Source organism: Lonchura striata, chromosome 21 (assembly GCF_050655825.1).
Source record: "Lonchura striata isolate lonStrDom1 chromosome 21, ASM5065582v1, whole genome shotgun sequence".
In the NCBI taxonomy this organism is placed as follows: Eukaryota; Metazoa; Chordata; class Aves; order Passeriformes; family Estrildidae; genus Lonchura; species Lonchura striata.
In genome coordinates, this window is record NC_140723.1 from 988,591 (window position 1) to 1,012,096 (window position 23,506).

A 23,506-nucleotide genomic window follows, 5' to 3' on the forward strand; every position below is an offset into this window, starting at 1 on the left:
AAGCAATTATTGAAAACGGTTCATGCCACTGAAAAGCCTCCAAAATTTACTTCTTCCCATGAAGAGCAATCAGAAGTGCTGCTAAGCAAGAACCAAAGGAGAGCAGAGCAGTTCATCAGCTGCAGAGAAGGGGAAACCACCGAGGGGAAGATAAAAGGAAGAAAGGTGCATGGAAATCGAGGAGGAGGTGCATTTCAGACAGGCCAGTGGAAACCCAAGGAAGTTTCAGAAGTTCCATTTAAAATCCTCATGGCTCAGGTGCATGGAGGCACTTTTCCTCCAGGTTAACACTGATCCTACATTAAAGCAGCACCTTCCTTGATCCATTTTATTCCCACGTCCACTGGGAACCCCTCCTGGACATAAACATGGAAATAAACTGGAAATGCAAAATAAACCAGCAGAGTGAAGACCCAAACAAACACACCCTTGATATGGAATAAACATTCTCTTTCATAAAGCTTTTTTCTTGAGGATTACTCATTTAGAAGAAATTATTTTAAAACTGTTGAAAAACTACACTAAACTAGTTAAAACACACATTGATAAATACAGGATTTTCTCAAAAGATATTGCACACTAACTATGGAGGGGGGAAAAAATGCCAAGGCACAACTGAAATAGGACATTCCTTAACACACTTATGAAAGCTCAGGACAGGATGGCCTGATTCTCATCTCTCACCACTTTACACCTTCCCAAAGCAGACAAGAAATACAATGTCATGTTCACCTCCAGATCCTGACTTCCTGCACAGCAGCCTCAGCTTGATTTAACATTAAATAGGCCTGGTCTCTACAAGAATTCCCTATTTCTGCTGTATTCTTCTTCTCCCGCTGTTTCCATGTTCCAGCTTCAGGCTGACATTAGGGAGAACTTTCCCCCAGTGAGGGGGCTAGGAAAGGACACGTTTTACAGAAATCTTGGAAATAAGATTTAATTTTTAGCGGGGATTGCACAGGCAAAACGCCCTGGGTCCCCTCCCCACAACCTTCAGTGACCAGGAAGGAAAACTCTTAATAATAAATCAGATGCCCAAGAGCCATTGGGGCAAGTCACTCCAAGAGTGCCCCTGACACATCTTTAAGTACCTGGAAGTTGCTTTAGTATCTATATAGCAACTTTTTAGAGTTTCACTGATGTTAATATGGAGGCTGAACATGAGAATAAAGCCTTTTTCTGGTGTTTCTGAAATTGCTACAGGGTTACTTCACACTGCAACAGAAAAATGGCAAGCAAAGTATCTGAAATTATTCTGGTGGTGAAAAAATGCAGACAAATGAATCCCACAGCCTCGTCATTTACATTACTCATTATTCCACTTTAAGGAACCGAAGCAAAACTGTACAGTCAAATATTTACTGCAGCCTTTATGCTGCAATGTCTTCCTACAGCAGAATGGCTGTAAATTTTGGCTGAAAAAGATTGGGAATTAAAGAAAGCAGAAGTGAGGCCTGTGGGCAAAAATAGGAAGTGGAGATTATAAACAACCCATTGTAGGTCAAAGGTTATTTGTGGATCAGTTACCAGAGGGGCTAAAAAAACCCCTGAGCCCAAACCCATCAACATGATACTTCCCATAGCTCAGACTTAATATTTAGTCTCCTCTGTAGTAAAAAATTAGACCTAATGAAACAAAAATATAACACTTGAAAAATGAGAGCTTCTGTGAGGTTTATCACCACTTGCAAAACTTTTACAAAAACCCCAAGGCTGATATCCAAGCTCCAAAGTAAGAAGTTAAGCAGCACAAACAGGGGCAGGCACCTGCCCCAAAACTCTCCATTTGTCAGGGCTTCTTTTTCCTCCCCCCTGCAAAATGTCTTTCTCCATCACAAAAAACCCCTCCACATTTCATATTTAAAATATATATTTCAATTTATAAAGACACAATATACTTCAGAGCTGCTGTAATTCAAGCTCAGAAGAGGACTTTTGCCCCTCAGCAACTTTACCGTGAGCAGAATTCATTTCTAAAAGCAAACACTGATTTATTCTGAACCCATTCCAGGAGATATTCTGGAGGAAAGAGGAAAGGCATGGTATGTGCTAGGTTTGTCAGATGCTGATAAGATCCATGCTATTCCAGCATTCCTTCCCAGCTGTCACCTTTCCAGGCCTCCACGCCTCAAAGTCCAACAGGATCCTCGAGTCCACCAACACTTGAGCAGTAATTTGAGTTTCCTTTCACAGCAGAATGAGTGAACTTGTAATTGTCTCATCCTCCCCTTCCTTTTTAGCTCACACAGTGTTACTATTTACCACCCAAGGATTTGTGCTATCACGGCACTGTCTCACAAGAACCTCCGGGAGGAGAATGGAATCATCCCACAGAAACAGAGAGGTTTTTAAATATTATTACAGCAACGCTCTTCCCCAGTGCACATCCAGACTGCGCACCTATAAAAGTACAAAAGCCTAAACGCTCCGTGACGCTTTAAATCAGTGTTTTCCACATTGCTAACACACTGCTAGAAAATTGTCCAGCTCCATTTTCACGGAGCTACCTCCCTTCTAAACCCAGAATAAAAACGAAACCACTTTCCCAAAGGCTCCCTGCAGCTAAGGGGCACCTGCAGGACAGAAACCGAGGTTCTTTTGGGGCAGAGTGAGCGGCTCCCCAAGGCGTCCCAAGCTCCCTCCCGTGCAGCAGCGCCCTGCCCGTGTCCCCCAGCCCTGCCAGATTTTGGGGGGAATGCCAGGGTTACACAACCCCGAGAAGTTGGGAGATGTCGGCTCCATCTGCCAACACCAGCTCCGGGGAGGGGAAGAGTTAAGCGGAGCCTGGCAGGGTTGGGGTCACAGGCAGACCTCGGGCTGCTTTGGTTTAGGTTTTCTTTAATTACCCGAGCCCCACCGGGTGACACGAAATGTATTATCCCATCGTAATGTCAGAATTTAAAATTAGATTCGCTCTCCATAAATACACTTCACCCAGGCTCAGTGGCTCCGTCCAGCCATGACGATTATTTTATGTAACATCTTTCATGGCCCAAGACCTAAAAACTGCACTAAAAATTGGCAGCTGCCTCGGCTGGCTTTGGATTTCTCTTCCGTTTATCTGAGGAGAATTCGGGGCAAAAAGGAAAGAGTTTCGCAAGATCAAACAGCGAAGCAGCGAGAGAAAAAGCGAATTACATAAAGTCCAAATGTACTTACGGTCTCCTTATTGGGAAGCAACTCCTTTCGGATTCTGAAGAAGTTCTTGCCGTACTGCCTCAAACCCTTAATAAACCGTTTCTGTGATAAAAGATAACAAAAACAGCGTGTCAGCAGCAGCAAAAAAAAAAAAAAAAAAAAAGGATTAAAAAAACCCCCCGAAGGGCGGCTGTGAATCGGCGCCGGGGAAGCGAACGCACCTACACGGCTGCGAACGGGGAAAGGCTCGGGAAGGCACCCGAAAATCCCACCCGTATCCGCGGCTGCGCTCCGAGCCGCAGCGCCCGCCGCTCTGCCGGATCGCCGGGCCGGATCGCCGGGCCGGCTCCCGGGCGGGCGGCGCAGGGGTTAAGGCTCGCAGCCCCCGCGGTGCGCGGCGGGGCCGGGCGAGCCGAGCCCGAGCTCCGAGCGCCGAGCCCCGAGCCCCGAGCCCGAGCTCCGAGCCCGAGCCCCGAGCAGCGGCGGGGCCGGGCGGAGGCGGCGGCGCCCGGCGCGTGATGGCGGCGCGGCTGGGCGGGCGGCTCCGCGGGGCGCGCCGCAAAAGGCGGCCTGGATCGCCGGCCCCTCCGCCCGGGCCGGCACCGCCGCCTCGGCAGCGCCCGCAGCCGGCCCGGCAGCGCTCCCCGCCCGGCGCGCCCGGCACCCCGCGGCCCCCGCACATCCCCAGGGCGCCGGGCCGGGCGGAGCGCCTCCCCTGCGTGCCCCTTCCTTCTCTAGCAGCACCCAAAGGAAAAGTGTGTTTCCTTTTTCCTTTCCTAGTCCTCCTTTCCGCGGAGTGCACGGCTATGAACAACAAGCAAATAGCAAATTTCTGCCCGCAAAACCGATAGGCGATGTTGAGTGTGTGGGCCCTACTATTCCAGGGAAAGGAGGGAAGTGACAATCAATTTGTAATTACTTGAAAAGAAAAGAAACAAGCAAAAAAAAAACAACCCAAACAACCTTTTCCTTTCCTATAAACACTGTGTACAGGTATAAACAAGTAAATAGCATTCATTATCTTTTTTGCAGACAGAATTTGTTGAGTATGTGGGCCCTACTATTCCAGGGAAAGGAGGGAAATGACAATTTGTAATTGCCTAAAAAGAAAAGAAATAAGCAAAAAAAAACCCCAAAAAAACCCAAACAAGCTTTTCCTTCCCTATAAACACTGTGTACAGGTATAGACAACAAGTAAATAGCATTCATTATCTTTTTTGCAGACAGAATTTGTTGAGTATGTGGGCCCTACTATTCCAGGGAAAGGAGGGAAATGACAATTTGTAATTGCCTAAAAAGAAACAAGCAAAAAAAAAAAAAATCTTTTCCTTTCCTGTAAACACTGTGTACAGGTATAAACAACGAGTAAATAACAAATTCTGTCTGCAAAAAAGATAATGAATGCTGAGCATGTGGGCCCTACTATTCCAGGGAAGGGAGGGAGATGAGATTTTAAAATCCCCTAGAGAGAAACGAGCCTCAAGTTGGCTTTAAGGTATTTTGGATCGCATCTTTTTGCAAACGTCTGCTGGAAGGAGGTGGGCAGGGATCACAGGCTTTCATGTTGTGAAGGGCATGAGGATTCCCAAAAAGGCGAATTCGGCACCTCAGCAGCAGCAGCACAGCCCTGGGTGGAGGGCAGAGCCTTTCCCCGGAGCCTCCCGCTCAGGATCCGGCAGCTTTGCTCCCACAGGGATCTATCCTCACCTAACCCTGACCCTCAGAACCAGCAAGACTGCAGAGTTCGCCAAGAACGTGCCCGGGGGCACGGAGACGGGAATTAAGCACTGCTTGTAAAGGCTTGGAGATTACAGTCCCTTCCAGTGTGTGATTTACTCATACCCACCTGCTCCTTCCAAACCAGCCCGCACACCGGCAGGGAAGCTCTAAGGGGTGCCTGAGCTCCCAAACACGGCAGGCTTCACTGAGAGCAAGGCACCGGCCCCCAGACACAGGCAGAAGTCACCAAGTACCTGCAGAGCAGGGTACCGAGTGCCCACCGAGTACAGCTGCTCCCTCATACACTCGGTTTTCACCAGGAGGATTTTCCCAAGGAATTCTCATTACGCTGGGCTGGGTGCATCACAAACCTCTGGCTGGTGCTCTGGGCAAGAGAAGGTGGCAGCAGCAGTGACAAACACACCCCAACAGCACTCCCAACATCCCAAAGAGAGGTGCAATTCCCATCTGCAGGAATCCAACCGGCTAAATGGGGAAACGTGGAAAGGCAGGCGCTCAAAGGGAACTAGGGATGCCCTCAGGCCCTGCCCTGCCATCCTGGGCTGGCTCAGAGGGACCTCTGCAGCATCACTTCACAGCACACACAGCAAAAGGGGACCAAAAAAGTTGCATGGAATAAGGAGAATGCAGAGCTGGAACACTCCAGCCAATGATGGAACAGCTCAGTCTGGTCCATGGCATAAAATGAGAACACCCAATTCTTATTCCTTATTTTGCCCAAGACTTACTATGGTGCACTTTAATTCTTAATTTGTTTTTTAAGATTCCTTTTAACCAAACTATGTTATATTTGGGTTGTGTTGTGATTCAGCTCTATTAATAAAACCCATGCCAAACTGTTTTCCTTTGGCCCCATGGGATGCCAGAAGTCCCTTCTGGAAATGCAATCCCAGCACAGAGCCCTTCTGAATAACACAATTAGAGGGACCTTGGAATGCCGCTCCAAATTTGCAAGTAGGAATGAAGTCAATCCTTCTGGCCAATTCTGCTGTCACCTTTATTGATGTTATACAGAATTATCCCTGGGCCACTGAGAGACACCCAACTCTAAAGGAGCTTTGTGCCTCTTGGAAAGAGAGACACTTCTTAATATATAAATAACAACAAAGCACACAAAAAAATAATTTCAGAAACTCAGAAATTCTAGAGCTTAATAATGCTTTTTCAAAAACCCTCTTCAGATCTTCCTTCCTGTTCTAGACTTCCATTAATTCAGGCATCATGGCCCATTCTCCCTGCACCAAGAACAGCTACTCCTTTTCTCCAAGTCAAGCCCAACACAGGCCTCAAAATGGCTTTAAACATAACACAATTAAATAGTTGCACACCAAATCAGAGGTAACCTGTTGCTCCCTGGTGTCTCACAAAGCCTGACACTGATTGAATTTGCTCTCCCCGCACAAATGACATGCACCAGTGCTGCAGGAGATGCTGCACTGCTCACAGGAGGCATCTGAGAGCGACAGCTGCCAAGCAAAAATAGCCTCAAACCCAGGGCTGGGGGAGCAACGAGGCTCAGACCTATGGAGAAGTTTGGGTAACAAGTGGAAGTGGCTCTGGAGCACAATGGTTTCATTCTTACAAGTACATCATTTGGATTTTTAGGACAAACATTTCAATTTTACCACTTCAGTTTAACTTTAAAAGATTGCTTATGACAGGATTCTGTCAGCATTATTGTTTGTGCCGCTCACTGAAGACAAACTGTGCCACAATTAAAGAAGTGCTGTGGATAATGAGGCTGTGAAGCAGCTTTAGGGAATCCCACGGCTCGTGGGGCGGCCGGTGCTGACAGCCACGGCTCTGCTTTATAGGGTGGTTTCCATGGCCATGGGCAGCCCCAGCACGAGGCCTCCTGATGCCCTCTGCTCATCTGCTGAAATGCACTGGATGCTGCAGCATCCTGCGTGCACACTGGGAGCTATAAATAAGCGGGGAGAACGAGGAACAAGCACGTTAATGTTTGCCTGCGTGTTACTTGCAGGTCCCATATTTCATCCCGAGGAACAAACCTCCTGACAAGATACACAAAGCCATTCTGCCGTGCCTGACAGAGCTCAGCTGGCACGTTTGTCACGGGGCTGGCAGTGCCAGGGCTGAGCTCGTGCGTCAGGGTTTCCATTATCCCCAGATTACAGCCTGGCAGGAGGAACTGGCTGCTGCAAACCCTGCACCCCGTGTGCTTCTCTACCTCAAAAACCCCGAATAAAGCTGCTGCTGAAAGCCTGCACCAGTAACATCCACTGCAAAAACAACCACCAACCTGTTTGATCACCTTCCAGCTGAAGATTTCCACCTGAATCCTTCAGAAAGGCAGCACAACTCTGATGAACATGCAAATTTATCACTGCTACTAACGCCTCTCCTCTGACGTGGTGCTGCAATCGAGTTTAGAGCTCGTTATTTCCTCTAAGAAATTCCATGTGCTGTTTCATTCCCTCCCTATGACTTCCACCTGGTTAATGAGTGAAGAGCATTGTGAAATGCAAAACATTTACACACAGGGCCTCTTCTGATCTTTCTCAATCCAGGAAATAAGGATTTTATTTCTCGGTCTTTCTCATAAAAAACAAAATCAAATCACATCTTTAGCCTATGTCCAAGAACAGCAAGTTCTCCTCTCAACCTTTTCCTTAATTCTAAGCAAACAAAATGGGAGATTTTGCTATTATGAAAGCAATAGTGCATGTCTGGAAAGGCCAGGTTTTCCAGGCAGATGCCAATGGAAGTTGTCACCACATTCCATATTTAATATGCATTTTTAAGTTTTATAATAAATATGGTAGGAAAATTTATGGGGTTTTCATTAGCAGCAGATAAACGCTAAATAAATGAAAGCATCTTTACTTCTTGATCTTCACAAGCTGCAAAACTTCTGTTTGGTGTGCACATTTAGAGATATTTGAAAATAAAATCTTGTTTTCACCCAGTACTCTCACACAAAGACAGGGAAAACCAAAATATTTTGGTGTTATTCATGAGATACCAGTCTGTATGACAAGGCGTGGATGTTCCCACTGGAAATTCAAAGCCCCTGTGCAGAGTGCAGCCCTGGTCACCTACACGTGACACTAACCCTACACTCCCCAGGCCATCTGCCCTGAGATCAAGTGTCCTCTCTAAACAAACTGACAAGGAATAGATCAGCCCAAAGCCTTCAAGCTGCCCAGCAATTTGCTCTCTCCCTCCCAACTGCATGGCTTTGTCTTCCTGAGGAATTACACAGAAAAAGGAGAGCCTGGCCCCAAGCGTGGGGGACTGAGCCCGAAGCTCTGCGGGAGAGGCAGCTCCCAGCCTGAGCTGGAGTAGCCACAGCAGCCACAGAGCGAGTCATTAACAGCTCCCTCCAGGGAATGCCAAAAGATCCTGGATGATAATGACCCCCCTTCCATGGAGCTGCTTTTGTTGGGAACAATGGAGCTCCCATGGTACCTCTCGCTGGCTGGAAATATTGGTATTAAGTGAGCGTGAGCACAGCTGTGTGTAAATGACACATATAAACAGATTAGATTTGTGTATTTATACTGGATGCAAACACATTAATAGCACATTTGCATACCCAGTTGGCTAAATGAGATTGCATGCAGAGCAGGATTACTGGTTACAAACACATTTATTTAGGATTTTCAATCAAGTATTTATATTGCCATTCAGGAGGTCAGAGTGGATTCATCATCCCTTTTCTCCTCTTTGCCTCCTCAGACACACACAAATGCTCTTGTCAACATGCTTTGCACAGACTGCCCACCCCTCCTCACAGCCAGGCTGGGAAAAGGGCTCCAGCCAGCAGAAGGAGCTGAACTGAGGTGCTCAACCCAAAGGCTGCCCCAGTTTCCTCCCATTTCCTTTATTCAAGGTGATGTTTCAAGGGGATGAGAGTTCTCCTTGTGACCACAGCAGGAACCACTCCCTAAATGCCAGTTTACAAAACTCCTCTTCCCCTCCTCTGTTTAATGCCAGGGATCAATGCAAGAGTCTGCACGAAAGGCAACATGATATTGAAGGTGACACAACAGCTCTCAGACATTTCCAGAGCTGCAGGAGAATTCAGCTCTTCCTTCACCCCGGGCCTGGAGCTGTCAGGGTGCTGCTAACCTTTTGTGCTGACCCCAGCTGTATTTTCCCGTCAGGATTTTTACCAGAGCTATTTTTATAAAGAGAAAGATTACGGGTTCACCCGAAGCACCAGGCAAAGCTTTGATTCCCATTCTGCACTGTACCTGTGTCTGGGGGAGTCCCGATGGGAAACAGAAAAGAAAACAGCAAAAAAATAAAAAATCTTTAAAAATCAACTCTGTCTAAACGAGGAGCCTTTCTGTTTGCCCTAATTGCACCGTGATTATCAGCTCTGGGGCTCTCACTGCACAGCCTGGATCAAATGCTCCCAAGCCCTCAGCTCCGGGCCCTTCCCGTTAAAAGCCCCGGTGCTGCCTCCCGGGTCCCTGCCCGGATAAATCAGATAAATCATCCCCGAGCTGAGCTGCTGGAGAGGCACTCGAGGCACTGGGAAGGGTTGCCAGGCAACCTGTGCAGGAGGGATGCAGGGATGGACCCAGGGATGGATGGATGCAGGGATGGATGCAGGGATGGACCCAGGGATGGATGGATGCAGGGATGGATGCAGGGATGGACCCAGGGATGGATGGATGCAGGGATGGACCCAGGGATGGATGGATGCAGGGATGGATGCAGGGATGGACCCAGGGATGGATGGATGCAGGAATGGATGCAGGGAAGGATGGATGCAGGGATGGATGGATGGATGCAGGATGGATACAGGGATGGATGGATTTGGGGATGGACACAGGGATGGATGCAGGGATGCACGGACAGCTCACAGAGATCACCCAGAGATCCCACAGATCATCCAGAGATCCCACAGCAACCCCACTCATCAGCCAGAGGTCCCACAGAGTGTGGCAGCAGCAATGTGATCCCCTAAACGAGATAAAATCAGAAACCCGAGCCCAGCCCAGCCCGCAGAGCTGCAGCAGCAGCAGCTGATGCTCGGATCAAGCCCTGCCCTGGGCATTAAAGCAGCAGCAGCAGCAGCAGGAGGAGGAAAGGAAACCTGACTTTCCTCCCTGCAGCTCTGGAAGGGCTGTGGATAAACAGCCTCCACTCTGGAAGAACAGCTCCTGGGTGATTGCAGGCGTTCTCAGGCCTGGAAACGTCACCAGTGGTCCCACATTTCAGCAGGGGATGAAGAGGCAGGCAGACATGAACCTCTTCTTGAAGGCTGCTCAGTTTGCAATTTCCTCTTCTCTGCTAGAAGAAGAGGAGGAAGAGGAAGCGTTCCCTGCCCAAACCAAGGCACAGAGGGGTGAGGGCAGGAGGACCTTCCAAAGGGAGCAGCAAGTCCTGGGCCTGCCCTCGCTGACAAAAAAGAGCTTTCTGCTTATCCAACATCCTCTGTCTCCTGCAACCCACAGCTTCTCAGTGTTGCTAACAAAGCCAGAATGATTTGAGTGTGCTTTTTACATAAATGATTTTTTAAAGGTGCCTTTTAGGAGTTAAACAGAACAAAGGTCTGGTACATTTGTGACCCAGAAAAGCTAAACAATGTGCTGCTGACAAGAGACAACAGAAAGCTTTTGATTATACTTCAGATTGCCTTTTCTGTACACAACGAGATTCATTTCTGGTTGTTATTTTAAACTGCTGTTAAAATGCTAATATAAAAAAAAGCCTTCTTGTACCTCAAAACCAAAGAGCAAGTAAAAAGAAAGAGCTGGACTTGCTCCTTTTCAAGGACTACCAGAAATACCTTGTGTGATCCTTCAAGACTCAAACACAGCATTTCCAGTGAAGTTCCCCCCTACAGAAATGGTGTTCCCTTGGGATTTCAAACATTATTGTCAATTATTCTGGAGACAGTTTCTGCCATCAAACAGGGATTTTTATGCAAATGGCAAAAGGAAACAAATAAAAGCACTTCAAGAGCCCCCGACTTTGGAGCAATGAACAAATCCAAGAATAATGAGACCAAATGGAAATGATCCCTCTCTCGAGGCAGGTATTTCTGTGGGTGCCTTCCCAGGTAAATCATTAACAGAGGGGCTGTGACTGCAGCGATACCCAGGGCGGAATTCAAGCACCCAGATACAAATTCCAGTTTTTGACCCTTGCCAAAATGATACCAGGCAACCTCTTGAAACTCCCTAAATTCCTCTCAGAGTAAGTCTGCCACTGGCTGCAGCAGAGCAAAGAGAGAACTGAGCATGCAAAGCTGGGTGAAGAAATACTGATGACAAAATCAAATCCCAGGCCCAGGGACACATCCTCAGTGAGGGGAAGAATGGGGCCAGTAGAGAAAAAGAGAGGAAATGATTAAAGATTTGAAAATGAAGGACCAGAAACGCAGCTGTAACAAAGGTGAAGGCTGGAGAGGAAACCTTGGAGGTGGATATTGTGGAGGGGGCAGGGGGAGGTGGTGCTGAGACTCTGGAATTACCTCCCCAGACACGTAGAACTGGCCAATACCTCCCATAACAGATAAATGAAATATGCACCCTAATAAACCAGAGGTGCCCTCTTTGCCTTCCCCAATTTGTGGCAAATGGGATGTTTGATTTGAGCGCTGAAGTTATTCCGGAGCAGCGGAGGGGAATGTGCTGCCGTGTCATTTATCAGCTCCTCTAAATGCATAAGGCCTGGCTGATCAATCTCCCCACGCAGCCTAAAAGCCATATAAATCTGAGGGCTGCAGGCAGAGGCTGGGGGAGCAGGGAGGAACAAAAGGCTGGGGAAACCCAGGCTGGAACAAGCACGGGGGGAGCAGGGCAGGTATCGAAGCTGCAAAAGCTGAAGCACAACCACAAAGCCTTCACCACAAAACAGTCACAACCACGAGGCACAAAGTACAAAAACAGCACTGGCAGGAGCAGCAGATTTCAACTGCAGCCTCCTGGGCACAGATCAACACACGTGAGAAGCACAGAGCATGGAGAGAGCAGAGGGCAGAGAGGAGCTGGGCACTCCAGGAGCTGCTCTGGGCTCAGCTGGGCCAGCCACGGGTTCAGGGTGAAGCCCCTCCACAGCCAGGGATGGACCCCAAATTCCTTCCAGGGGGAATCACACCCAAATCTTGAGTTTCCTTGCAGCTCACATGGAACCCCTCTCGCTGGCTCTGGCTCACAGACGAAGCCTCTGCAGCTGCAGCAGAATTCCCAGAATGCTGGAACACCCCGAGCTGGGAGGCACCCACAGGAGCAGTGCCCCGAGTCCCATCCCTGCCCAGGACACCCCAGCAATCCCTCCCTGTGCTCCCATGCCCCGGGGAGCCTTTCAGTGCCCACCACCCTCTGCCTGTCCCCCTGCAGGCTGTGCAGTTTCCCCTGCACCAAGTCCTTATTGCTGTCAAACTCCTTTCATGGCACCATCATCATTAGCTCTGCTGGCACTGCTATCCTTGTAACTCATCAGGGATCTGGGATGGATGCAGAAAATGATGAATATTTAGTCCCTATTCATCTACTACAGAAGCTGCCTATTATCAAACAAGTGACACCTTTACAAACTTAAATTAAATAATGGCTCCCGTGGAGGATTCCGAGCCCCTGACAGGATGGCAAGTGATTTAAGTAACATAAAGCTGAGCAACTGGTGATGGATCGTGTTCTGCACTCCTCTGTTACAGCCTGTAATAGAACAAATGAGCATTTCTCAGCCTAATTGAATGTGGCCGCCCTGCTCGTACACAGAAGAGACAAAGCTTATAATTTGCTTCATTAAAATGCATTTTTATGTCATTGGAAAGATTAAAAAAAAAATGGTTCTGTTGATAGGGGAGATTAGAAAAATAAAATTTATCATGCAAACAGCACTTGCAAATGAGGTGTATTTTGGCATTCATACTGCTTATGTTGTGCAAGAAAGATAAGCCCTGAGCACTAAAGCACACAGAGCATCCACATTGTGACAGTAATCAACATTTCTTCAATAGGAATTATGTCACTACACCCATTTGAAGAGCATTTTGTCATTTGCTGCTGCAATGGCCACTGGGCCAGACTAAATAATTCCCAGCTAAGCTGTTGGGCAGAACAGAGAATCCAGTGACATTCAGGAAGTTTGGGGGTTTGGGGCTGTCAGCCTCTGTGTTCAAACAAAGAATCAAAGTCAAAACTCAGACAGAGACCCAAACTACCAGGGAAAAAACATTCAAAAATCAAATATCATCTTGTCAAACTGCAGACAACGCTGTCATCTGCCTGCACTCGCTTTGTTTTAGGGGTTGGGGTTTGTGTGTTTGTAAAGCAATCTTGTTAGGAACAGCAAATTGCCATTTAGACAGCAAACAACTCCTCCAAAATAAAACAGACATTTGCCACGTCAAGTAATCCATTCCTGGGCTCTGTGAGTTTAATAAAGTGTAATTCCAACATAAGCATTTGAAAAGGAGACACTTTTACCTATATCAACTTGGACTAAGCCAAAAGCACTTGGAAAGAAGCTGCAGATTTCTATCACACACTAAAACCAGAAAAATATCAAAGCACTTCATTACTTATTACTCTACTTCAATTGCACTTTCACCACAACCAGCAGAGTGAGTTACAATCCCTCCCTCGGTTCTCCTGCTATGCCAAAAGCACCAAGCTCAGAAAATCCCCAGCAGTGCTGATCCCTGCACTCCCCAGCTGCTCCTGGGAATGCCGTGACTCAGTTTCCTTCTGGAGCAGCACAGGATGCAGCAGGAGGTTATATTTACCCCGGATTCCGGATCCCTGAGCAGACAGGATCTGGAGAAAAGGTCAGGCTGGTGCAGGCTGTGTCCCTGGCAGACAGCAGCAGAGGGTCCAGGCAGGAACCTGGGGCTGCTGTGTGCCCAGCACAGGGTTCTGCTGGGCTCTGCTCAGCCCCGGGCTGGGACAGACCCACGGACACCAAACTCACCCTGCTGCTGGCTGGCCAAAAGCCCTCTGGGAGGACAAATGCAGCCCCTCAGCCCCAGCACTCGCTTGGAAATGCACACACAGGGATGATGGAGAGCGCCAGGAAGGACAGCTGAGCTCCATCTCCAAGATGCCCTTGAAAAGGAGCTGAAAAATGCAGTTCTGACAATCAGCCTCGGCTGGTTTCTGAATCCTGCAAGCAGCACAGAGCTTCCCTTGGCAGCAGGGAGCTCAGGGGTGTGGAGAGCAGAGCCTGCTCTGGAAAGCACAGCAGCAGCTGCTGAAGGCACCCAGGGATGGCTGGGGCTGGGGCTTCTCTTCCATCCCAAACACAAACAGCTCCTGAGCTGTGGCTCCTGGCCAGGCCAAGGGGCTGAGCTGGTGTTTCTGGGGATCTGCAGCAGGGTAAGTGCTCAACAGAGAGAAATGTTCCACGTCAGGGCAGAGAGAGGCGGCCCAGGAGCGTCCACACCTCAGCAAACCCCAAAATCACACTGGTAAGGAAACAGCAACGTTCTGGCAACTGGGCAAAGACCAACATCAGGGAAAGCACTGAAATCACCCACTCGGAAGCCAAGGTCACTGACAGGATTTATAGATTTATCCCTGAAGAGCCTTTGCAGAACATGAAATGCTGAAATAATTTTTTTTTAAATCTCTCCCCCCACCCCTTTGGGCTCCCTCATTTGCTGGAGGCCTTTAGAATTCATTCCTTTTCACAGCTGGTTAAACAATGGAATCTTTTGGCAAACTAAAAGGACAGAATTGATTGCCCTACACAAACTTTTCTGCACGTATAATTGATTTTTAATTCACTGCCTTATTTCCAAAAGGACTTGACAATAAACTCGGTGCTGTATGTGCAGTATTGATCCCCCTCAACAAGGGCTTGGATCAAAGACTGATGCAAGTTAATCACAAACAAAAGATTGTTATCTTTCATCTAGGAACCCGTGCTTAAACCAAATTCCCCTTTTTGAGCTGTAACACACCTTGTATTTTCCAGCTGTACTGCACCTCAGCATTTTGTAAACCTGCCAGCTACTCAGTAACTATAATTTTATGCAACCTTTAAATAACAACTTTTTCCCCCAAGCAGAGTAATTTCATCCTTCACTGGTCACTTTTGACTGTGAGGGCTGAGGGTTCTTTTCCACTATGAGTTCTTAGAGTAAGACACACACAAGACCTTCCCACACATGCTTAAACTAAAATCTTATTTATTCTAAAAACACAGCTCCTACAAGGCCACGGCAACCTGAGTTTGGTGGGTTTTTATCTCAGCACTCCGCTAAGTTTCAATTGTTACTATCACATTTGCAGACGTGGCTGGATCACTAAATTCCAGCAAATGTTCATTTAGTGGGACTCTCACTCCTCTGGGAAGCTGCAATGTTTATTTTTTGTGGGCAGAGCAATGACACTGAGCAGGAACTGGTGTCTCAAGCTCCCCAGCCCACCCCAGGAGTCAGCCCTGCAACGCTGCTCAGCTTTTCCAATTCCCCTTTATGATTTCTTTCCACTCGACCATTCCAGAGGCTCTGTTTCAATCTGGCTCTGAATTCCATTTTCTATAGCTGCCACATAAACAGTAAATAAAATCCACGGTATTTTTGCCCCAGCTCTGTCTCCCAGCATATCTGAAGAGCCCTGGTTTCAAAGGAGAACATGAGAACAATGTTTTCATCAGCAGACACTCCAAAAAGGGTGGATGAGACATCTGAAGATGATTCCAGGCAAAGAAGCCAAGCAAATAAGTCTGTGGGTTTTGCATAAGTAATTCCTTGACCTGCCATGCTGGATTACAAACCCTTGCAAACATATTAGGAAAGTGGTTTGCTGTATCTTGTCCTTTCTGGCAGAAGGATCTCCATTTGTGTTTTATGATAAACGAGTTTAAGCTGAAGCCAGGTGTGAATATTTTAAAATTTATGAACTTGTAAATCGATGTACACGGCCAATTAAGATTTAGCACCAGCCAGGATTAACTACCCCTGCACATAAATTGAGCAGGTTGTTTGAATGGAGGTTGTTTACCTCAACTACTCGACATCAAGAGCCATGTAAAATATTTAAAAGGCAGAATATTTCAAGATAAAAGGCAGTTATCAGGGGTGGCACTGCCAGTTCTGCACAGAGGTGCACAAGGTGACAGAACCTTCCTAAGGAACACCTGGCAACTTCCTTTAGAGAATCTGACATGGACGGAGCAAAGTGTAGAGCAAAAGGGAGGAATTGCCCAGGAAAGAATGTTAAGTACTGCTTCACCCAGATCTCCTTCAGCTTTGGAAGACACAGCCCCGAGTTCCAAAGGTGCTTCAATTAAACCTCAGCAGTTCTTCATAATCAACATCTGAATGCTAATGAGGAGCACAGCTCCATGCAGGAGAGCATCGCTGTGCAATAAACTGCAGCAGAGCAGCAGCAAACTCTGCCTGTAGCAAGCATGCATAAATAAACAGAATTAATAACTACCCAAGTGTGGACGGGTGACTTAATCTGTTTCGATTAGATGCAGCTCAGCCCCAGGCCTTTGTGGTATTTAAAATGTGTTCATCATGTTTAATTAAAAACCTAATAAACTGGAGGTTCCTTCAGTTCTGATTCTGATTTCTCTCTCCTGAAAGCCCTATTGATTTTGTCAGAACTTCTGATCGAGAGCAAAAAGCACATTCTGAATGAAGAGATAAAAGTGTGAGGTGGAGCTGGGGGAGCAGCAGTCAGAAGCAGCTCCTCTCCTTCCTCACTTCAGCACATGAACACTCCAGAACAGAAAACCTTCCCATCAGGTTACCAAAACTAGAGAGGAGCACTGTACCCTGCATTAATTCCACTCTTTGATAGGTTATTGATCCCAGCTGGGAGCTCATTTTTGCACCTGGAGCAAGTGCAGGGTCACAACTGCACTGAACATCCCCCTGGTGTAAATGCAGAAGCCATTTTGCAGAGATTTTCTCCCAGGTTTTCCATGGTCATTTTATAAGGACAGTTTGTCTTGGGAGATGTTCCCACAGCAGGAATGGGGATGTTCATTTAACCTCAGCTGAAGAAGTTCCTGATCCTGGCTCCAGATCTGGGATCTCAGCTCCATCATCAGGGCACAGAGGCACTGTCAGCCCCATCCCATGGCTCCAAACCCCACTCCCACAGCAGTCACAAAGGATTTCCGAGAGGAGAAGAGCAGAGCAGCACCACTCCACCCCTGGGGGGATTTCTGCCTGCCTGCATGCAAACCCCCATGCCTGGCAAAGGCTTCCAGGGGCATTTTTGGAGGTGGCCACGAGGTGCAGAGCAGAACTCACTGCTCTGACAGCCCAGGCTAGCTTTGGGTGGAGATTTAAACCTGCAGGGGGCACAAACCAAGACAGCTTTGCTCCTGGCTTCTCCCCGAGCAATCCCCCTCCTCCATGCTGCTGTCTGAGGAAGCTGCAGCCCCTGAGCACCAGGAGATGCTGCTGGAGGCTGTGTGTGCTCAGAAAGCCTCAGTCAGGCATTAAATGGGACAATTGCTGCAGCTTGCCCACGGAAGTGAATTCCTGAGCACTACAGAGAAAGCCAGCCCTGCCCAGCAGAGCTGTGGATGCTGGCAGGTGGGAAGGAGCCCCCCAGACAGGACACGCTGCTGGAGCTGCCCTGCACAGGAGCAGGAGGTGCCTCAGCCACGCTCACAGGCTGTGTGCAGGGCTGGCCCTCACCCTGTGCCTCTGCAGTTACACACTGGGACAAAAAAAGCTTTCAAAATAGCCACAGGTTCAGAAACACGAGGGAAACAACAAACCCCGGCCTCCAGATTTACACAGCCCTCGTGTAACTCAATCAGTGGCCAATTTTATCCTCTGTTTAATTCCATCTAAACATCTGCAGCCGCAGCAGCAGCAGGAAAAAATAACACAACTCCCATCCTTTGTTTTAATCAGGTCTGACACTGCCAAGAAGCTCCTACCTCACAGTTTGGACACAGGCAGCAGAGCTGTTCTAATGGAAAACAAAGGCTTTGTCTTTCGGCAGCTGAGAGTCCACAAAAAAAATTTAAATGTGGTGGCATTATTTTCATTATTATTATTATTCAGGTTAACCCAAGCTCTGTATCAGGTGTGGGATCTGCCTATTTATCCAACTGCAAACTTAAATCTAAGTATTTAAATTTAAGTAAGCCACATTTGCTGGGCTGCCAGAAGAGATTTATTACAAGTCTAGCCCAAATAAGGACAGGGATTGGACCTGGGTCTCCATTTCCCTCAGAGCTCTCTGGGATTATCACTCAACCACCCTAAGATGAGGGGGACACACAGAATTCATGCTGTCAATTATTGTGACATTGTTTTGGCCAGACTTAGGGTTTGACACCTCAGTATTTTCTGACCAACACTTCACTGCAGAATTCCTCTGCAGCTTTAGCACCCTGTGGGTCAGAGCTCTCCTCAGCTCCCAGGGCCTGCAATAAGGAAACTTCTCCTGCAAGGCTCCAAAATGCTCCAAAATGCAGCACAGCTGCTGGGGCTGGAGCTGCAGGGACCAGGAGGCTCTGAGGCTGTGCAGGTGGAGCTTTGCTGTCTATAAATAAGAGCACAGTTTGATCTTTGGCTCTGCCCAGCCTGGAGGGCTGCCAAATATTTCTGGAAACTTGGATGGAGCAGAGCAAGAACAAATATGATAAAATGAGCTGGGGCTGACAATGATTTATGGAGTCAGTGATCATGACTCTCTGCTCATAGGCTGCACTCCTGCAGTAATGCTTCACTTTTCAATAAACTTTGGTTTTTTCCACTGGTAAGGCTCCATTCTCTCTCATTTAACAGGGGTGGATCATCAAAACCTCTGAGTGCAGCAGCTCCAGCACTCACAGCTCAGGGCAGCCGATGGAAAAAAAAGAGAAAAAAGCTACCCAGGGAGAAAAAGAGAGATGCTGGCACAGTTTACCCCTGGATGTGTGCAGAGAGCACAGGCTGGAGCAGTCTCAACCCAAAGTGAAGAACCCAGGGCAGAGCCCTGCCAGGATCTGTTCCAGCTCCCTCCTGGGATGGGTAAGTGCAGGAGTGAGCAGGGGAGTGTGCCCAGGCCCTGCCCCTGCCCTGGCACCCTCCCTGCCTGCTCAGGCAGCCACAAAGGGTCTTTGTGGGGCCCTGGGCTGGCCCAGCTCCTGCAGGAAGGTTTAAATGAGGAGAGGGCAGAGCACACGTCATGCACTGCAAGAACTCCCTGAAAGCCTTGCAGAGAGCCTACAGCTTAAAAAGTCTCTCCAGACATTGCCTGAATAATTAAAGCCACTAAGAGAACGTGAAAGTTTCCTCCATTAATCAGTCCTATTTGCCAGCTTTATTAGTAACTAAACAATATCACATTTGTATTTTTGTTTACTTCTTTAAACACTTTACCAATTAACCAGCTTAAAAACTGACCCACTCGATGGGAAAAAAAAAAAAAAAAGGGCAAAATAAAACAACCAAACTTTTCTCCTGTCACTTTTCCGTGAGTAATTAATTCTGTCATGCACTGGATCAGGTTTTCTTTCATTTATATACACCTGCATGTGTATTTTTATTTACACACCCGCCCTCTTCTTGCTCATAGAGAGAACCCCTTTAAGAGAAAAAAAAAACCAACATAAAAAAGCAAGAGCAGCAAGGTGAACCATAAAGGCTAGAGGAGATAAATCATTTCCTACCACTTCATCTTCAGTCCAACACTTCTCAATCAGCTTTGGCACAGGTTTCTTCACCAAGCGCTGCAGGGCTTTTCCAGCATCATAGTTACTTTCATGTAGCTGAAAAATAAAGACAAATAGATCATTCAAAGGAATTAGCAGTGATCTGATATTGGAGGGAAAAAAAAAACCACTACAGGGAGCCACATGAGATGTTCTCTGCCTAATTATTTTTACTGTTGATGGATGAAGTGAGATGTAAACAACCTGAAGGGTAACTGAGGTTTGAGCAGGGGAAGGAGCAGCAGCATGAAACCAGGGATCCCTCCTCCTTCCCAACCCTGCCCCAGGGAATGCTTCAGCCAAAGTCACACTGCTCTCTTCCACTCACAGGACTCCACGTGATGTCAGCCAGAGAAAATAAAAATGAGTATGTGATGGGTTATACCCCACACAGCTTGGACTGCTGAAGGTGCTCTTCCCCCTCACCAACTTACTGGGGCATTCCTTACTTTAGAGTACTTGGGGGGATTTTAAAGGAAAAAAACAAGTATTTCTAAAAATAAAAAGTACTTCACTCCTGGGCCCAGAGCTCTGCTGTTAATGCAGTGTGTTTTTGGAACAAACACAAATGGTCCTCAACTGCAACCAGAACTTTTTTCCCTCCCCAACAACCAAAACAACAATACAAACAGGATTTCTGCACAGAAACGAGTGCTTGAATTGCAGAGGGTGGGCAAGAAGCAAACGAAGCCCCAGTGGTTTTTGTTAATTTTGAGCTTTTATTTGGCACCTGTGGGAGGTTACAGGAATTCATTCCCTGCACTGATGCAGGGTAACCAAAGACAAGAGTGCTTCAACTTCCAGGAGTTCATTTCCTCCTGCTGCCCCCTTCCAGCCCTGGCTCTGGGGGGTGCCAGCAGAGCAGGGCCAGCAGGGCTAGCACCAGACCTAGCAGAGCTAGCAGGGCCAGCAGGGCTAGCAGGGCTAGCAGAACAGTCAGCAGGGCTAGCAGGGCTAGCAGAACAGTCAGCAGGGCTAGAAGAAGGGCCAGCAGGGCCAGCAGAAGCCCTGGCTGTCACTGCCTGGGCTCAGCTCCTGCCTCCAGCAGACCCCCTGGCCAGAGCTCAGAGCTCAGCCTGCACTGCCAGCCCTCACTGACTCTGCTGAAGCACCAAAACTGCCTGGAAAAAATAAAAAAACACCTTTGTTTTTAGTAGTTCTAAGGCTCCCGTGGTATGCAATGCCCACTTACAGGCATGAAAAGAAGATGTTGCCTTTTCTGCTGGGTACACATTAATTTTCCTCCCTGTTTGCACTCCAGCACTGGGAACAAATCCATCTCAAAGAAAAAAGCACTGTTTGTTTTGCCAGCTCACCTTGCAAATGCCTCTTTTCTGTGCATGCCACTACCTAGAGGATTTTTCACTGGGGAGATGTGACAGTGCTGAGGAGAATGAGGCTCCTGTTTCCCTCCCCTCTCTGCTCCCTCCCCGAACACGAGCAGTGCCAAAGCCTCTTTGGAACTTGGAGGGCATCTTTATTTTGCCTCAAGGACAACACGTGTTTTTCCCTGGCAGCCCCACTGCCCAAGCAGCTCAACTGCAAGGAAAAGAAACCAGACAAGCCCAGAAAGAACAGCCTGGGCTGACAGGCAACTACTCCAGAAAAAAAGAAGTTTTCAGGCCAGCAAGGCTGCCCCAGATCAGCCACAGATTATATGGGCATGAACTTCTGAGCAAGTAATTACATTAATAACAACCCCAAACCCCATCAGCACAGAATGACAGAAGAGCCATGGCATAGAGAGCACCCCTGTGAAAACATGAGACAAGCTTAGAGGCTCCTGAAAAATGTTAATTTTAGCAGGTGGGAATGGAAAAAAAAAAGTTTTATAAATGCCAGGAGTAGAATAATGCAGCAGAAATGAAAAATACTTTCTTTAAGTGCTGGAGTTAAATTTACATGCTCCAGTCTGGCTCATTCTCTGCTTTTTACTTGCAGCCATTTAGTATACCTGAGCACTTTATTGGCAAGATTCAGAGTATAAATAACAGCTAATGATGACTGCCTCTGGTTTCATTAACTTCTGCTCGAACTTCTCCAGGTATTTCTATAAACACTGCATCATTGTCCAGCCAGCCAGAGAATCTCCATTTTTAGCATTAACTCTGCATCCAAATTTGGCACCACCAAAGAGTGAGATTTGATCTGTGAACAACTGCAACAAAGGGAACCAACACAAAGGTACCTTGAAACAGAAAATACAGCAATTTCTGCACCACTGGACAGGATTAAAGCAAAATTCAGGATGTGCACGTGCCCCAAAGGCTCCTTTGCATTGCTATTACAGAAAGCCAGGTGCCAGGGAAGGGGTTTCACATCAAGGGCTGATTTCACATCCCACAAGGTTCCAGCTCCTACTGCAGCCTCTGAGCAGAGCTGCCATTTCTGTCTGGGGGATGCTGCAAATAAATTCTCCTTTGGCATGGCTCAGCTGTCAGGCACCTCCAGTCTGTAATGAACCCATGAATTACATCTTGCAGCTCTGACATCTCTGGGCTTGCTCATCAAAATATTGTTCTTCAATTGTAATTTATAACTTAATTTAAATGTCCCTTTCCTGTGACCTTTTTAGAGCAGAGTGCCATTGCATCTGGCAGCTCCTGCTCCAGCAAGGCTTCCTTTGGCAATTACAGCCATTATGCTCTGCCTTGAAAAGCCCAGCTCAGCCAGGCTGCATTCAGGGCTCAGCATTAAATAACTGCAGTCCATTAAGAGCACTGAGATCCCAGAGCCTTTTTCTCCAAGGAGAAATTGCTGCTGTCTCATGAGAGTTTTACTGAACTGCTTCAGAACCATTGGCTGCCAGCCTGGTTTGGGCTGGACCTTAGAGCAGAAGGGATTGTTCAGCCAAACCCATTTTCTGGGGCTGCAGCGAGTCCAGCTCTGAAATTCCAGTTTTCCACTTCCAGACTGGCTCTTCCATGGGATGATGATTGGTCCCATATCCCAAGATGAGGGAGAAGGAAAAAGAAGGAAAATGAGGAGCAGGATGGGGATGACTGCCAGGAGCAGCTCCATCTCTGGGTGTGATAACTCCAACCCAACACCTCATTTAACACAAAATGTAATTCAGGCCACTCCTTTCAGTAGCAGAGCTGACAAAGTTCAGCGGGCTGTAATAGTCTGTACAGCTATGGACATCTTGCCCTACTATGAAAATGGAATATGCTCCTTTTAATTGTTATCAACCATTTCTAAAACCCAGCAAGACAAAAGCCCCAAATGCCCTTTAGGATATAATTTGGGTATCAGACAAAATAATTAAAAAACAAACAAACAAACAAACAAAAAAACCCAACTTCCATCTTGTTCCCCCAGCTCTAATCTATTTTAAGCATCTAAAGAGCTGCTGCTGAAGATTAAAAAGCCTGGTATTTGCGATGAAGCCACTTGGCACTGGCATTGCCAGGGAGGTGCCAAAGAGCCCAAATGCAGCTGCAAAACAGCTGTGGGGCAATCCAGGCATGGCCAGTGCTCCACACAGAGCCAGGTGAGAACTTGCCAATCACCTGCAAAACTTTAAAAACACCTTTCAAAAAACAGGAGTATTTTGCATACTCCCCCGACGTTCTAGCAGCAATCCCAGCCTTGGGTTTGGGCCCTTTCTGTAGGAGGAGGATGAGGATGAATGGAAATTCCAGGGGCAGGATTGGCTCCAGGCTGGGACAGGCCTGGGCAGGGAGCCTGGCCCTGCCTCGTGTGAACCAGGAGAGCAGCTGCTCATTAACATCATCCACGAGCAGAACCAGTCATAAGGAGAAATGCTAACATATATTTAAATAATTTTTTTTATGCTTTCAACCTTGTCTGTAGTTAATGAACAAGAAAATCTGGTCTAAGGGCAAGTTAAAACAGGGAGTAATTTGTCTGGGTGACATCTTAGTTAGAACTGAATTTCCTTGCACTGAGATTAGCCTGTCATGTTTGTCACTCATAATGACACGTTCCCATGCAGCAGAGCCATGAGAAGGCACAACAACACTATTAGTAAAGAGAGATTTACACAACATTAGCATATCAC

General features: G+C 47.4%; 1 protein-coding gene across 8 annotated transcripts in view; it reads right to left on the reverse strand.

Moving 5' to 3' along the window:
- The window catches only part of RERE (arginine-glutamic acid dipeptide repeats), a 170,411-nt gene that overhangs the window by 36,368 nt on the left and 110,537 nt on the right, over window positions 1-23,506 (reverse strand). For all 8 annotated transcript variants that reach the window (XM_085558655.1, XM_085558654.1, XM_085558650.1 and 5 more), the window contains 2 exons: window positions 19,441-19,539; window positions 3,160-3,240 (listed from right to left, as the gene is read on the reverse strand). In XM_085558655.1, the coding sequence (XP_085414781.1) occupies window positions 3,160-3,240; window positions 19,441-19,539 (180 nt within the window). The remainder of the gene's footprint in view (window positions 1-3,159; window positions 3,241-19,440; window positions 19,540-23,506) is intronic.